Here is an 18,233-nt window from a genome sequence, read left to right on the forward strand (position 1 = left end):
TTGGCACAGCATTGTATTATATACAGTCAAGCCCAAAATTATTCATACCCCTGGCAAACTCTTATTATAATGTTAATAAAAGGTAAGAAATAATTTTTTTTTCCCACAATGATGCCACTTGTACATCATCTTATAATTAACTTTTGAAAGAAGCCTGCTTCATTTTCAGTCCAAAAACTTGCTGGTTGAAAAAAAAGTCAGAATTTGCCAGGGGTATGAATAATTTGGGGACTGCATATAATACGAAATCATTTGAGGCTTGTTGTAGCAACCCATTTTATCTCTCTAGGTGCCTTGCATATTCAGTGAACCATCAGCTACTCTTTTTAAAGAGGCTGAATATCAGAATTTTTGTGTAGCATGTGAATACTGAGACCCTTCTTAATTCTCTCTGCTGGACATAGAAGCTTATAAACTGTTCATATGGTCTCAGTGTATCGAGTTAATGCAGACAACCATTGCTATAATCTATCTTGTCTGCCCATTTTCTCACTGCTGCATTTTGGATGTGTTTATTTTGTTACTGAGAGGAAAGAGTGCTGCACTTATACAGTTGAAGTCATAATTATTAGCCCCCCTCCCTTTAAATTTTTTTTTATATATATATTTTCCAAATGATGTCAACAGAGGAAGGAAATTTTCACAGTATGTCTGATAGGCTTATATTTTTTATTTTATAATTGTTCAATTATTAGTTTTATTTTGGCTAGAATAAAAACAGTTTTTAATTTTATGAACCATTTTAAGGTCAAAATTATTAGCCCCTTTAAGCTATATATTTTTGATAGACTCCAGAACAAACCATCATTATAAAATAACTTGCCTAATTACCCAAACCTGCCCAGTTAACCTAATTAACCTAGTTAGTCTTTTAAATGTTACTTTAAGCTGTATAGAAATGTCTTGAAAAAATATCTAGTCAAATATTACTTACTGTCATCATGGCAAAGATCAAATAAATCAGTTATTAGAAATGAGTTAGTAACTATTATGTTTAGAAATGTGTTGAAGTTATTCTCTGTTAAACAGAAATTGGGCAAAAAATAAACAGAGGGGCTAATAAATCAGGGGGGCTAATAATTTTGACTTTTACTGTACATATTCAACATCAATTTCAGTGTAAAACCATGTTTTTTTCAGTATGTAATGTATTGTCTATTATTTTCTCCATTTGGACAACTGTTTTGCTATGGTCAGTTAAATCTGTTGTTCCTTTTGTACAATGCTGTGCTTGTGATGCAGAGCACTTGAGGTTAAGCGTGGTCAAGCATGGTTTCATGAAAAGGATAAAAGCGAAGTGAAATCAAGATGAAAGTCATTGGTCAAACCCAAATGTTTGCTTTTAAATACTTTGGGTTTATGGATGTGGTTCACCAGGTGATCTGTACAGATTCATGAGGATGCGCCCAAGATGCGTGTGTCTGAAACATGACAAAACACACCCTATTTGCAAAAATGTAGGCAGCACCCTCTAGTGGATTTACCATCTAATGTGTGCAGAAAAAGTACCTGGAAAAATGCATTTTACTTTATGCAAGAATGTAGGATGAGGCACATATTTCCAATGAGTCTGGGCTGAATAATGATGTTTATAACGCAATTAAGTATACTGATTGTTTTACCGTTAATATGTGTGGAGGAAAAAAAGTCATTTAGAAAAATGGGAAAAGAGACTGTTTACAAAAACCAATTACAAGACAGCAATTCGATTGCGGAGAACGACCATTGTGAACTTCTAATTATTAAAAAGGTATTCTTATCAATTGGAGTCATCTGAGGAAACTCGTAGCACAATGAATATCAGCAATGAATATCTAAGACGGTCAAATCACAAATCTTGTTCATGTTTTAAAACGTTAAGAAAAAACAACACAAGCTATGCAGCAATTTTTTTTTATTTTGAACAAATAAACATTCCAGATTAAGATATATCTTAAGTAAAACACCAAACTAATCTTGCTAACAGCAAAATTCAATCATAGCACAGCTAATAAGGCCTCCCCACTCACAGTATCCTGCTAAAAAGAGAGATAAAGCTCCTCTATTTACAGCAGATTATAAAGGCAGTAGTGCAAGTGTCCATTCGCAGCATCCCTCATCTGGGATATAGAGTTGGAACTATAGTCCACTAAACAAGTCCTGATCACACTCCATCTCCAGCTCCTGCTTCTCAAATAATCCCATACTGGGCGAGTTGATTCAGCTCCAGATGGCTAAAGGCTTCCCACGGACAGACCACGGTGGTGTCTGTTTGAAAGACGTTGGCAGATAAAGCATGCCGATGAGCCAGACAATGAGGAAAAGCAGTTCGCAAGAGTAATGAGATTAGCAGTAATTCGATCACTAGAAAAACTGTGTGCCATGAGTTGTACTCACCAGTGCCAAGACCATCCATTCCTGGGATCTCATCTCCAGACCTAATGAGAGAAGAAAAATGGAGGATGTTTATTTCCTTATAAATTGCAATGGGTTTTTTGCAGCAATGCCAATGAAGATACATTTTTGGCTCCCCAAAGATACTTTCCAGCAAACACGCATTTTTTTTTTTTTAATGTGAAGAACATTTGAATCATCTAAAGGGGCATGTTCACACTACACCAAATGACACCAACTTGAACTAGATGCCAGTAAATCAATTCTCTGAAATCTCATAAGCCAGCAAACACAGATTCAAAATGTGTTATCTGTACCAAGCTACACTACACTCTCAGAAATAAAGGTACAAGAGCTGTCACTGGGGTGGAACCTTTTCAAAAGATACATACATATAGATACTTATATGCACCCTTGAGGTATTAATATGAACACTTTAGGTACAAATGACAGTCCAGTGACAGATCTCATACCTTTATTTTCGAGAGTGTAGATGATGCCAAGCAGTTTGTCTTGGCACCATAGATTGCAACCTCTCCCTTAAAAATAAAGGGTCTTTATTGGCCCATATTGTTCTTTGGATATTTAAGTTCTTCATGGAAGCAAGGAATCAATGCCAACTGTCATCTTAAAAAAAGGGTCTTTATTTGCATCTATGCTGGATGTTTAAGATTCCTTATGAAAGCATTGATGCCAATAAACAACTAGTATTTTGCCAATGCTTTAAAAGTTCTACATGGAATCATCCATTAGATGGTCTCTGTACACCCTCAGAAATTACGATACATTAGCTGTCACTGGGGCAGTACGTTAACAAAAGGTACATATTTATACCCGAAGAGTCCATAGTAGTATCTCAAAGGTACTTATAGGTACATCTGGGCACTAATACGCACCTTTGAAGTACCAGTGTGGACTTTTGGGGTACAAATATGTATCTTTTGAAAAGGTTAAAAAAAAAAAAGGTTGAAGAGGTATTTTATTTTATTTTTTTCAAATTTTACAACATTACGGTAATTTTTCACAGTAAATTGCATTAGTGTCACATTACAGGATTTAACTGTTAAATTTTACATATTCAGAATTTTATTCTGAAGTTAAGGCAGGCATCATGATTACAGCAAATTATTGTAAATGGCTTTACATTTTGCACGGTAGTTATGGGAGTTCAAACACTATTAATATTTTATTCAACATAGAAATTAATACACATTAACTTTTATGCTAGTATAGGCACATTTTTGATATTTAGAAATATTAACAGAATTATTGTTATTATGAAGTACCTCATAGTAATTTACAGTGAATTTACATACAGTACCTTACTGTGAAAGTAATGCAACTATCAGCCAGTAGTTTGCTGTAAATTTAAGGTCAAATTGGTGTTGGTAACACTGTATTTTGACGGTCCATTTGAGTTTTAGTAGACTGTCTGCTTAATATCTGTTGATACTGCTGCTAAACAGACATTTGACTAAAAAAAACAGGTACGTCAATTTACACTAACCCCAACCTAACAGTCTTCTTATAATCTAATGAGAAATAGTTGGAATGTAGATACAATGTAACTAAAATTTAACAAAGTTTCAAAAATGTTTCCTTAGGTCATGTTTCTTACATTAATTGTTGACTGGAAGGTTCATTGGGAACTAAAATGATTTTCATATTCTTTTACTATTAACACCTCATTTTAAATAATTTTTCAAAGCAGATTTCAATGCTGCCTGCTTACCCTTTGACTCCTTTCTTGGGTGTTTTGCTTTTGAATTGTCTTATCATCCCCTGTTTGAACTCTGGAGGTCCGCTTCTGGGTGTAGTTGTTCCTGCTCTGGCGCGTACCTGTGAGTTGTTGAGACTGTTGCAGTTTCTTGAGTTCATCTTGCTCTTTGTCTCTGTTCTGTTTGTTCTTGTGAGTTCTAGAGTTGCAGGTCGCTTCTCTCTCTTTGGAGTCGAGGACAGCGGTTTAAATACACCCCGGCTGGCCTGTGCTTGCGTCAATGTGTCAACAATAAAACCTGACAGATTGGCGCAGTGTCGTAGCAGCAGGCTGTTACAGGTGAAGTCCGGCAAAGGGCAAGGATTACCATCAAGACACAAACTGGCCTTCATTGATAAATCTTTCTGAATGGTCAGCTCATGTTCTACAGTACACCAGGAGAGTCTGGCATGGATTAGACAGCACATATGTTTCATTCATGGCAAAAGCAGAGGTAAAGTTGCAAATTAAAAATATTCAAATTACTGTAATTAAATAGTTTTTCTCCCAAATTTTACAATTCTTAGTAGTAAAAAGTATACATGTACTTTTACTAGAGTACATTTTTAGTTTTGTAAGGGTACATTTTGTATCCAAAAACATAAAACCACAGCTGCCCAACTCACTGCAGCATTAAATGTGCACCCCTCTGTGAAACTCTCCCGCTTCTATCAAAACAGTTTGTCGGGAGCTCCACAGGGTTAATATGCATGGCTGCTATGGCCAAACATTTGGTCACTAATGTTGGCCCCCAGGGTGGCTTTGGGGGCTTAAACCCCCAAAGTATAATAATCAGTTGTGATTCCCAGCCAATCAAATCACGTATCAATCGCAGTGACACTGATCTTAACAAATACATCAAACATGTTCAATGTGGAAGCATTAAAGGTGTCCAAGAAGATGCAAAATCGTTATATGTAATTACTGTTGAGACTGTATGGAACTGATAAGAAGATGAAGGATGCCTGTTGTATGATAAAATGAAATCTGAAATCACCAAATTACCATATATATATATATGTATGTATGGGTGTTTCCCAGGGTTGAGTTGTGGCTGGAAGGGCATCCGCTGCATAAAAACGTGCTGGATAAATTGGCGGTTGATTCCGCTGTGGCGACCCCGTATTAATAAAGGGAATAAGCCGACAAGAAAATGAATGAATGAATGAAATCACCAAATTACCATATATATATATATATATATATATATATATATATATATATATATATATATATATATATATATATATATATATATATATATAAATAAATATATATATATATATATATATATATATATATATATATATATATATATATATATATATATATATATAAAAATATATATATATATATATATATATATATATATATATATATATATATAAATATATATAAATATATATATATATATATATATATATATATATATATATATATATAAATATATATATATATATATATATATATATATATATATATAAATATATATATATATATATATATATATATATATATATATATATATATATATAAATATATATATATATATATATATATATATATATATATATATATATAAATATATATATATATATATATATATATATATATATATATATATATAAATATATATATATATATATATATATATATATATATATATAAATATATATATATATATATATATATATATATATATAAATATATATATATATATATATATATATATAAATATATATATATATATATATATATATATATATATATATATAAATATATATATATATATATATATATATATATATAAATATATATATATATATATATATATATATATATATATATATATATATATATATATATATATAAATATATATATATATATATATATATAAATATATATATATATATATATAAATATATATATATATATATATATAAATATATATATATATATATATATATTTTATATATATATATATATATATATATATATATATATATATATATATATATATATATATATATATATGGGTGTTTCCCAGGGTTGGGTTGTGGCTGGAAGGGCATCCGCAATGTAAAACAGAAGCTGGATAAGTTGGTGGTACATTACACTGTGGCGACCCCAGGTTAAAAAAGGAACTAAGCTGAAAAGAAAATGAATAAATGGTTATTATATATTTATTACCTTATAAATAATACAATTAATTGTTCATCAGTCAATATCTATCATTTATAGACTAAAATAAGTAACTTTTTTAGACTTCCAAATAGTTGAGTTGTCATATAGTAATTTATATAATTTTATATAATTCATCAATGCATTTTTAACTTTTAAAATTATTAATATTTTATAATTTTTTATTTAATTGATCCATCTACTCTTCATTCATTCATCCATTCAATTAGCTTACTGATATAAACTCACCTAGCATAAAATAACATACTGTCTATATATGGTACATAAAACAACATATGGGCATTAAAGAGGAAAGACAGCAGCATCATCTGCACTTCATCTGGAACAGAGTAACTGACGTTCATTGTGGCATGAACTCTGCCACACACTAATGAACTTAGTTAAATCCCTGACATAGAGACGGTGAGCAGCATTAGGAAGATCATGTCACGCAGATGTAGATCTGGAAAATGAGTGTCAGAGCTCTACAGGCTCCAGAAAGAAAGATGAGAAAATCGAGGCCAGCAAGTAAATAAAAAAATAAATAAAAATACACCATTGTCTTATGCAGTCATTCTTGATTAGATGAAGTGATTCAGCATTTTTTAATGGTGGATTAAATCTCATTTTATATAGGTTAAGGCATAAAAAAGGATTTAATATAGTAGGTATTCGTATCAATTTTAGTAGCATTTATGTACACATATAAATAAAGGTGTCAATAAACAACGATAAAATAACACAAGAGTAGACATTAAGCCAATCCAACAGGGAAAGTGTAATTCAATTTTTAAACAGAAGAGGGTGGTATGATTCTTAATAAAAGTTTATGAACCAGGCCAAACTGACACTAGTAAAAGATTAATTCTATATTATTCTGGGACACTGCAGGCTAAACAAGTCTTTTCAAGCACTTGGGTTTTTATGCGTTTGATCATTTTATTCATCATATTTTAAAGTTGTATTATCACAATGAGTTTTTCTCCTGCACCTCATCATAAATCTCCACTTCAGCTGCATTTACATACACCAAACGTCAGGATTTATTATTCATTCATTCATTTTCTTTTTGGCTTAGTCCCTTTATTAATCCGGAGTCGCCACAACGGAATGAACCGCCAACTTATCCATTGTTCCATTTTTATGCAGCGGATGCCCTTCCAGTCACAACCCATCTCTGGAAAAGGATTCATTATATTGAGATATTTATGGGTGTATGGATGTTTTCCAGTACTGGGCTACGGCTGGAAGGGCATTCACTGTGTAAAACAAATGCTGGATGTATTGGAGGTTAATTTCGGTGTAGTGCCCCCTGATAAATAAAGGTACTAAGATGAAGGAAAATGAATGAATTAATGAATGTTTATACATTTGTTTATTAGAAAAAAAATATTCAAGAGAGACTCCCAAAATCCCTTTAGTAAAAACCTCAACTCAAACTAAATAGGCCTTTTTAACCTGACTGAAATTTTGGTTTTATAATTGTAGAAAATATATTTAATGTTCGATTTGGTAAAATTACGCAGCTACAATATCGCTAGGACTTTTTTAACCAATATGTGGAGGATTGTGAAAGGTTTGTGTAAGGGGAAAGGGTCACGGAATCAAGAAGACTGATACCGGCTGGTGTGACACATTTTTTTCTGGAGGAAATCTTGCAAAGTGATAGAAGCTGTAGCTTGGGGCTAAACTACACTTCAGCATTCTTGAACTCGCTTTATCCCTCTTCTACTGTAACACAACTCCAGCAGTACCAGGATCTGCCTGTGCAAACAAAGAAATCTGTCTATTGACTTGTGTGGTTATCGATTTGGGACTAAAATATATTCATTACCAAAAATAAATTTTGAACTGTATATGAGTTATTTGAACCAAATGATGAAAAACAATCTCGGTCAGATACTTTTCACAGATCTTCAACATTTGCATTATTATGTGATAGGACAGTTTATTTGACCATCCTAAAGTGAAGTGAATCTTTTAAAGGATACTTAGAGGCATTTCTAATCAAGCAGTCGACTGTGGTATTGGTAACCTAGTAACCAATAGTAAACAAGGCAAGCAAAATGGAGATATCTGATGGCATGGTGGCGCAGTGGGTAGTGTTGTCGCCTCACAGCAAAAAGGTCGCTGGTTCGAGCCTTGGCTGGGTCTGTTGGCATTTCTGTGTTAAGTTTGTGTTGGCATTTCCCAGTGTTCGCATGGGTTTCCTCTGGGTGCTCTGGTTTCTCCCACAAGTGCAAAACATGCGCTATTCACCTTATTCTTCGCGTATGAGCGTATGTCTGTATGCAAACACTTGTTTGTAGAGCAAGTAGTTTGACTGTTTTCTGCCATGTATTATTCCTTTCTCCCATAGGCAGCTGAATCAGAAGTTCGAAAACAGTCACAAAAACGAGCGCACTTCCGCATTGTAGAATAAGGCCAATAGGTGAATTGGGTATGCTAAAAGTGTCTTTAGTGTATGAGTGTAAATGAGAGTGTATGGGTGTTTCCCAGTTATGGGTTGCAGGAAAGGCATCCGCTGTGTAAAACATATGCTGGATAAAGTGTGGTTCATTATGCTGTGGCAACTACCACCCCTTCCCCGGATTAATAAAGGGACTAAGCCAAAACGAAAATGAATGAATGAATGAATGAATGAATGAATGAATGAATGAATGAATGAATGAATGATTAGTCATGTTGGTGTATGTTTTGGGGTGGTGTTTTATGTGGTGGATTTTTTTTGGCAAATGCATTTGTATCTCCCATTATATGGATTAAATCTTTTTCACACAAGTCTAAAAGTACCTCAATTGAAAACCTTTTTTTTGTTTGCAAATTAAGAGATTTTTCTTCTTTTTTTTTAAACCTTTCATTTCTAATGCAATATTTCAAAATGTGCATTATCACAGGGTAATAAACCTAGCTAAAGTGTCATCTGGAGCCATTAATCTTTATTTGGTTTTGTCTGTATTGCTTTCAACTCTCAAAGTCATATGTATTTACATCAATTTTTGATTAAAATCTACTTTAATGTAAATTTAAAAGTTTTAGACCTACTAAAGATAAAAATCTCACCATAGTCTTGGATAGCCTAAAGATGAGTAAATTAACAGCAAATATATTTTTTGAGGTGAACTACCCCTTTAAAGCATGGTTATATTAAAAGCTTCAAATACAGGCGTCATACATGTACTGGCTTTATCTTAATGTTCACAAATGGCATCAAATAACATAATTTAACTTTAAACCTATCATTATTCTTGTCATGAGACACACAAGTATCATAGGAGGAATAATATTTGTTTTTTTCCTGTATGTTTTTCACTCTCAAAGCGAGTTCTCTAAAAATAACAACTTTGTTTTACTGAAGAACTCAACCTTAATGCTCAATCTTTTAAATCCACGTTGAACACGCCTCACAAATCTACAGATTTTATAATATTGAAGCTAATTAGCAGGCAATTTGCAACTTTAAACTTACCATTGTAATACATATATATATATATATATATATATATATATATATATATATATATATATATATATATATATATATATATATATATATATGTTTGTTTTAAGCTTATGCTGAGGTAAGTATGCATTTATAAAATTGTCTTTTTGTAGCAGGCACTGTTCAACATTAGACATAAGTGACGTCGACAAGCAGGTTGCGGAATTCACAGACATGTTGAGGCAACGATTCCGTCATATTTCAGCAGTTGAGTACGAACACAAAGCATGTTTAGAAGCACATGCTGTGGTTTATCTTCTGATGCACTGGAATGTTCAGAAAGCACTTAGAGACTGTTTTTAATAAGCCTGAAACCTACATTGTGTTCATAATCATGACTAGACATAGCATATCTTAGATCAAAGTGTGATTCGCACAGCAGATTGTTTGCTTTGCAGCACATAACAGATTCCTGTCACACTCACTCATGCTTGTCCTGTAGTGATTGAAGTTTTACACAATGTTGCCGATTTTTGTAAGGCGTCTGGTTGCAAGTAGCTACAAACATAAAAGGCGATATTTACGAAACTGTAAAACAATTTTAAGTACACTTGGCTGCTGTTTCTATTTGCAGCTGTGTGTTGAGACGTGATTGGTAAACTCTATTTCCTGGTATACACAAGAAGTGATCACTCTTGAACATCCGCATCTACTGCTCTGCAAGACGAGACGAGACGAGACGGTAAGACTTTTCTTCAATACTTTACTAACTTTGCAAGCTGTTTGTTTCGCTAAAGAAGTGATAAAAGAATGCAAACAACGATATAATGCATTGATTTTATTAAAGTAAATTAAGCTTTAGTATTGTTATTATATATATTTTTAGTATGCTGTACACAATATAGCCTCTGATTTTTATTTTCACTTTCTGAACGACGTTCTAAAGTGTGAGCTAAATTGTTTGAAGGCACCCACAGATTTAAACTGCTCTTTGATTTATTGTCAGGATTTCTATATTTACACAGTTAAATCTATACAAATATACTTTATTTTTAGAGGAAAATGTGGTATATTATGCTTTGATGATAATTTGGTACATTATCTTGATGCCAGCAAGATGGTATACAGTCTTAGCCTCATCCTCAAACGAGTAATGTACTTTTTTGGTAAGGTTGTGCGCAACCACATCCTCTTTTAACGAAAAGACAAAACTGAAATCCTGTTCTGACTAGCTCATGTGTCCTCTAACCCACAGACACCTTAGCACATGTGTTGTAAATGCTAGTGTTTGAGACAAAAATGTTTGATATGGGTAAGATTGGAATTATGACGTAAAATATAATGTCTAGTTAATTTTTTTATTTGCTTGCTTATGGTTATTCAGAAATATTGAAGCACTGAATGTGGCTATTGACCACTCTCAATCAAACTATTAATAAACTAATCACAGCACCAATGCGTGATTAATATTTACTTTTTGCTTTTAAATTTGCTTTATTTTTTATTTTTTTGCTTTAAAATTTTTATGCTGGTGTTTGTGTATTTGATAATGGGTTATTTTCACTTGTGAATGGATGAAAATAATTCAATATTTTGTCTCAAAATATTCTTACTTTATATAAAAAAAGTGAAAAATCAATCAATCTTTTTACAAATACCAAAAAGTAGCCTGCGCCATACAGTATATGAGATATTGAGTGTCTTTATGACCAAACTGGTATGCTTTCATCAGCACGAGTAGGTCTATTGCTATTTTATTGCAGCCTCAGGAGAATTTGTATATGACATGCTTTTATTTCTCTCCTGAAAGCTCATTTTGCATAGACATGGTTTAGAGGGCTGTAAAATGATTGGAAAATTCTTGCTATGCCTTTTAGTCTCATATTGATGAGTGCAGTAGATGACATACGTCATGGTGCATCACCAAGCTGATAAATAGCCAATGAAAGCTAGCATGAAAATGACTTTTGGAGAGACAAGAACTTGGTTGGTATTTTTTTTTTCTACTTTTTTGTACTCAGATTCCCCCACACACAAATAAACAAATGTTTAAGCAGAACCTCAATGCTAGTCGCTAGAGAACCAGTAAAAAAAACATCACCAGTATCTGACAGATCTGTAATGGGGAAGCTGTGTATATTAACTGGCAGACCTTGATAAACAAGATCTTTGTGCATTGATCAAGACAGGCCTTTCACTTCCTTCTTGAGGTATTTGTTGTTCAAACTTCGGCTTGCGCTGAACTTCCTGAGGTAGTGGAACAGAGCTGCTGAAAGAGGCTTTTTCTGATTTGCAGGTCACACTAAGCAAACTATGTGCTTTAATTTATTTTTGTTTACATTAATGACCCTATTTGAGAACAGTTTGTGAGCCCATTTCCACCAAAAGTGATTAGTTCCATATAGCTGAGAACTGTGGTTGAGCTGAAACGCCTGCTCATGTCACTTCCTGTTTGTGCAACAGTTTCCAGTCATGCAGATCATAAGTAAGACATCTTTTTATCTGTCAAAAGTGTGCGTGTAGGAGGGTTTGTGTTCTCCTAGTATGGTGAAGCAGCCCCCTGAAGAGTTTTTTTGATGCCTTGACAGTGGCAGTCAATGGAAATCACAGGCTGCTCAGAATCAGATACCAGCCGACTTGTGCTTTTATCTTGCAGGAGTTTGATAGATCTGTTATGTAATGTGTCAAATCCCTGTTCAGAGCTGCTTGACTTGAAGAACTGTCAGTTGTTAATCCCAGATAGGCTTGCTGACCGCTGTGTGAAGCCAACACAGCTGGAAAGATTGACCACAAATGAGACCTCTGTAATATTTGAGATGTTTTCTCTTGGCAGCAATCAGTTTAAATGGAGAGTTCAAAGAGATTTAAAGGGATAGTTAAATAACACCCAATTATGAAAATTCAGTTATTAATTACTCACCCTTGCCTCGTTGCATTCCCTTGAGACCTTCGTTTATCTTCAGAACTGAAATTAAGGTATTTTAGATGAAATCAGAAAGCTCTCTCATCCTCCATATACAGCAATGGTCCTGCCATGTTCAAAGACCAGAAAAGAAACCAAAAGACAATTGACTTCAGTGGTTCAACTAAAGTCATGCGAAGCTCCAAGAACACATTTGTGCAGCAAAACGATCTGTAAAAACGTCTTTGTTCTCCAATGCCTTCTCCTTATAAGGTCATCAGGGTGTGTATTTACTATGGATTTTTTTAGTAACAAAATTAAAATTTCTGAAAGATCAAATAATTAATCAAACTTTCAAAACAACTACCCAAATAATAAATCAAATGCCTTAACTATAAATCAAATCATCAAATCAACATTGCAAATAATAAACCAAATCCTCAAACTGACTGACATTTACAAATGATGAATCAAATCCTCAAACCGACTCCGCAAATAATGGATCAAGCCCTCAAACCGACTCTGCAAATGGTGAATCAAATCCTCAAACCAACTCAACAAATAATGAATCAAGTCCTCAAACTGAAATCAGAAATGAAAAATCAAATGCAAATAAGAAGTATCGCTTGCGATGTCAGTTTGAGGATTTGATTCACCATTTGTGAAGTCAGTTTGAGAGTTTGATTCATCATTTGTGATGTCAGCTTAAGGATTTGATTTATTGTTTACAATGTCGAAAATTGAGGATTTGATTCATCGTCTGCAGAGTGGATTTGAGGATTTGATTGATAGTTTGAGCATTTGATTTATCATTTGGGTAGTTGTTTTGAGAGTATGATTTATTATTTAATCTTTCAGGCATTTGAATTTGTATTTTGTTTGGAAAAACTTCCATAATTTACTATGGGCAGTACAATGTATTTACCATTTGAGTCAAAATTGCAACATGTAAACGTTGTATTGACCATAGTAAATGTGAAGGTCTTAAGGGATTGGGACAACATGAGCATGAGTAGTTAATACTTACTTTCTCCCAGGGCCATTTATGTTGAAGTTGATAATCATCCGCACTATGTTGGTGTTTCGTAACATTTAATTTTTATGAGGTGGGTCGTTAGCCCAACATTTAACCCCCAACTAGAATGACCAGGACATACGCACATACACTACGGACAATTCAGCTTACCCAATTCACCTATAGCGCATGTCTTAGGACTTGTGGTGGAAACCGGAGCACCCAGAGAAAACCCACGCCAATACTGGCAGAACATGCAAACTGCACACAGAAATGCCAACTGACCCAAGTAGGGTTCGAACCGGTGACCTTCTTGCTGTGAGGCAACAGTGCTACCCACTGCACCACCATGCTGCCCATGAGTATTTAATAACTAAATTTAAATTTTTGGGTGAGCATAATGATCTATCATTCATCTTTTCTTTTTTTACATGTGAAAACAATTCATGATTTCAATCTGCATAGTTTTAGTTGGCTCTGCACAAGAATAAACAAACCTCTGATGTAATGTCCTGTGATTATGAACCTTATAAGCACATGTTGGCTTTTATTTTGTATGAGCTACATTCAAATCCTTTTTAAATGCAGACAAAAACTGGACAACAGCTCTGCCTCTTCATTCGTTTGACCAGAGGAGAACTGGTGCACTGACTGAGCCCGGTTTCTCCCAAGGTTTGTTCTCCATTTCCCTCAGTTGGTGGAGTTTTGGTTCCTTGCCACTGTTACCTTTGGTTTCCAAACTAACACAAAACTGAATCTGGCTTATAAACTGAACCCATTCAACACCAGTGAAACTTACTACCTGATTTAGTTTTTTCTTTTTTTTTCTGTAAATCTGTTTTGACACAATTTGCGTTGTATAAAATGTTACAGAAAAGTACATGACATGACATAAAGCTCTGCACAACCTTTATTCACACCAGAAAATATAACGGTTACCATATTAGTGAAATAAATGACCAAACTACCAAATAGTACCTGACTGGTTAATAGTACAACCACATTCAGTGATATACCATTAGCAAACATGCATGTCAAGGATTTGCCAAGTATGATGCAATCCTGGATTAACATCTATGTTGATTCTGGAGCATCATTTTTATTTAAAAAATGTAATCCATACCCATTCACTTCCCTTAAACCCAACCATAACTGTAAATTATTCCCAAAAAATCAGAGGGGAATATTAGTTTGATAACACTCATGTAAAAGTGCAAAAACCTAACAATAAGCCTAAACTTAGCATACTTTAAATGTCACAAATATCCCCTAATTCTGATTGGCTGATTGGAACGTCGTTCCATTATCAACATAGATGCTGATCCAGGTGAAGTCAGGTTAGGATAGCATACATCCAAGTGGTGTTTTAATGAATATGTCAATTACAATATGAATATTCAACAAATATTCAATGTTCTAGGCCAGTGTTTCTCAAACTTTTTTCATCAAGTACCACCTCAGAAAAAATTTGTCTCCAAGTACCACCAAAATGAGTAGTATTGAAATACAGTAGCGTAGTAGGCCCAGTAAAGCAGCTACAACTCTGCACAGTTAAAAAATTGTAGCAGATTACCTCAGAAGTATAGGTTATATGTCATATATGGCAAATTATATACATCATTTTTGGTAAACTTTGAAATGTGTGTAGCATGTACATGACATATTTCATTCCTCCACGTACCACTAGAAGGAAGCCTGCGTACCACAGTTTGAGAACCACTGTTCTAGGCAGTTTAGCACTACAGTCAAATAAAGTCATGTTACATTATGTATGTGCTTTATACAGTGGACAGTTTAAAATCGAGTAGATATACAACATCCAACTTGAAAAATTGGTGTTAGTGTTGCTTTCAAGTAGATATGACGTCTACTCTTGATGGACTGAACAGAAGAATCTAAAGCAAAGCAGTATTCTATCTTAAAGAAGGCTGACCTCAGATTATATTACAGCATCAACCATCACAACCTTACCTCAAACCAATAGTAGTGTAAAGGTGTTTAACTGTCAAAGCAAACTTTTCTGAACTCCTTCAACAATTTAACTTTATTGTCGAAGTTGCGTAACACTGCTTCATTCTTCGATTTTTGCCTGCAGCATGTTTGAGCTGTTAAGCCACAATCTTGAAAAATGCTAAAATTAGCCTGATAGCACTGAAAGCTCATGTCAAAGTCCCTTAAAGTCATTTCACTCAACAGCCGTCTTTGAAATGCCTCTCGGGCAGTATGCTCAGGCATTCTGTCTGAATGGGGAAACATCTAATTCTACAGAACTGTCTGCCAAGCTTACGATTACAATACATATTTGGAGTCATCAGTAAAAATGAAACAACAACTGTCTCATAAGTTTCATTTCTAAACTACCAAATCAAACTAGTTCAACATATTTTCAGGTTGCCCGAGCTAATGCGCATGCACACTCAAAAGGAATGAGATCACAACACCAACCTCATTTATGGCCTCATTATCATCCTCTGGATAATGCTTTGTCAGATCACACTGGTCTTCTGAAATAATTCACGACTTGGTCTTAATAGTGAATCTCCTCCAGAAATGAAAGTGACTCTTTGTTTACAAGTTTGTGGGCGTCTGAGTAGTTGCTGCTGTCATGTGATCTGCGTTTAACCGGACGGACTGTACCTTGCATTCTTTTCATACAGATTACAAAACCAAAATAGTTTTGTTTTCAGGTGTAGTGGGTTCATTTAAAAGGAGAGATTTTAAGCTTTACAAAGATATATTTCTGAATCAAGTATTTGCTAAGATTTCAGTGCGTTTTTTGATAAAACATGCAATCAATAATTGGCTCCTGTACTAGTAGGCTTCATTCACCATATTGACCATTACACTTTTCCCCATTCAAAACCATGAGTGACATGTCTTGTGTATTCTATAGTCTTTGCACCCTGCAAAGCAGCCAAAGCCACGCCTCTTAAAAGCATGAACTTGCACTAGACAATGTCACTACCATCCGCATGTTAAGTGGTGCCGTATGGAATACTGGTTCCGGGTCCAAGTTACTAACTCATTTGATTTGAGAAATATTAGTTTCAGTTACCACTTTTTAGTCATATTACACATTAAAGGAAATTTAATTTATAATCATGGTTTACACAACAGTTTCAGGACTTGCTGCATCACAGACACCAATATTTTAACTTTTTTAAATTAACAAAATTAATTACTTTCTGGCCATCGAATATTAGGCGTGGATATATATACAGTTAAAGTCAGAATTATTACCCCGTCTTTGAATTTCTTTTTTAAAATATTTCCTAAATGATGTTTAGAGCAAGGAACTTTTCACAGTAGGCCTGATAATATTTTTTCTTCTGGAGAAAGTTTTATTTGTTTTATTTTAGCTGAAATAAAAGCAGCTTTAAAAAAAAGAAAAGAAAAAAAAACATTTTAATGTCAAAATTGTTAGCCACTTTAAGCTATATATTTTTTTTGATAGTCTACATAACAAACCATCGTTATACAATAACTTGCCTAATTAACCTAATCTGCCTAATTAACCTAATTAACCTAGTTAAACCTTTAACTGTCACTTTAGGCTGTATATGAGTGTTTTGAGAAATATCTAGTCAAATTTTATTGCAAAGATGAATTAAATCAGTTATTTGAATTGAGTTATTAAAACTATTATGATTAGAAATGTGTTGAAGAAATCTCTCCATTAAACAGAAATTAGGGGGAAAAAATAAACGGGGGCTAATAATTCTGACTTCAACTGTATATGTATTGTGATTGTGATTTTGGAAAGTATTACATCACTTTGTAAACTATTTTTACCATTTGTTGAGTCTCCAATTACAGTTTGATGGAGAGCTTGGACCTGGAAGCCACTTAGCATGACGTTACACTTAATAAGAGGATACATCACGAAACATTCACTAGAGAGAAAACATTATAGTACAGTTGTAATTACAATTCCAAGCTTTAAAAAGAAGGTTAGTTGTTTTTTTTTTACCAGCCATTCTTTGTCTGAACCACATCTGTAAGTGCACAGATGACACGCTTTTGTATAAGGCACACAGAGGTATGTAGTTCTATATTTTGACGGACAGGTAGGAGAGCCCATTGTAATGTTCGGACCGAACATTTTGATTGGACGAACTTTTCTTTGTCCTTCAGCTTCCACATAATATTAAAGTCACAATTAAACAAAAGTTAAGATTGTTCTTTTTCCTCTATCCTTTGGCAACCGATTGGATTGTTCAAAGATGGGTGTTGCTAACAAAATGAAAGACCGTTGACAATTGATTGAAGGCAGAGCAGAAACGAGACGTGGCCTGATAGCCCCGCCCTAAAGACATTCCATGTGACCAGAAACTAAGAAAAGTCATTTCGAGGACAATAGGTATGATTGTATGCTAATAGGTATAATACTGATATGTGATTAAAGATTATGAGGGCAAATTTATCGACAAAATAAGGAAGTCCACAGTTACATTGTTTATAATAAGCACAAATGAAAATAGGAAGAGCAGATTTGGGTTTCATTGCGACTTTAAAATACACATACATTTTGACCACTTAATTTAATGATTGCTATCAGGGTGT

The 18,233-nt window shown here is 33.7% G+C and overlaps 2 protein-coding genes across 2 annotated transcripts in view; one reads left to right on the forward strand and one right to left on the reverse strand.

The window, feature by feature from the left end:
• Window positions 1–1,878: 1,878 nt before the first annotated feature.
• On the reverse strand, window positions 1,879–5,236 carry LOC100534952 (uncharacterized). Its single transcript, XM_003198119.7, has 3 exons — window positions 4,106–5,236; window positions 2,377–2,417; window positions 1,879–2,247 (listed from the first exon to the last, which is right to left on the reverse strand). Exons 1-3 carry the CDS (start codon window positions 4,564–4,566, stop codon window positions 2,171–2,173), a joined length of 579 nt encoding a protein of 192 aa, XP_003198167.5. The 5' UTR covers window positions 4,567–5,236; the 3' UTR covers window positions 1,879–2,170.
• Window positions 5,237–10,454: 5,218 nt separating this feature from the next.
• arhgdig (Rho GDP dissociation inhibitor (GDI) gamma) overlaps window positions 10,455–18,233 on the forward strand; it is a gene marked incomplete at its 5' end in the record, with an annotated part of 55,348 nt that continues 47,569 nt past the window's right edge. The window contains one exon of the mRNA NM_001423647.1: window positions 10,455–10,495. The remainder of the gene's footprint in view (window positions 10,496–18,233) is intronic.

The sequence above is a fragment of the Danio rerio genome, chromosome 3 (genome assembly GCF_049306965.1).
Source record: "Danio rerio strain Tuebingen ecotype United States chromosome 3, GRCz12tu, whole genome shotgun sequence".
NCBI lineage: Eukaryota > Metazoa > Chordata > Actinopteri > Cypriniformes > Danionidae > Danio > Danio rerio.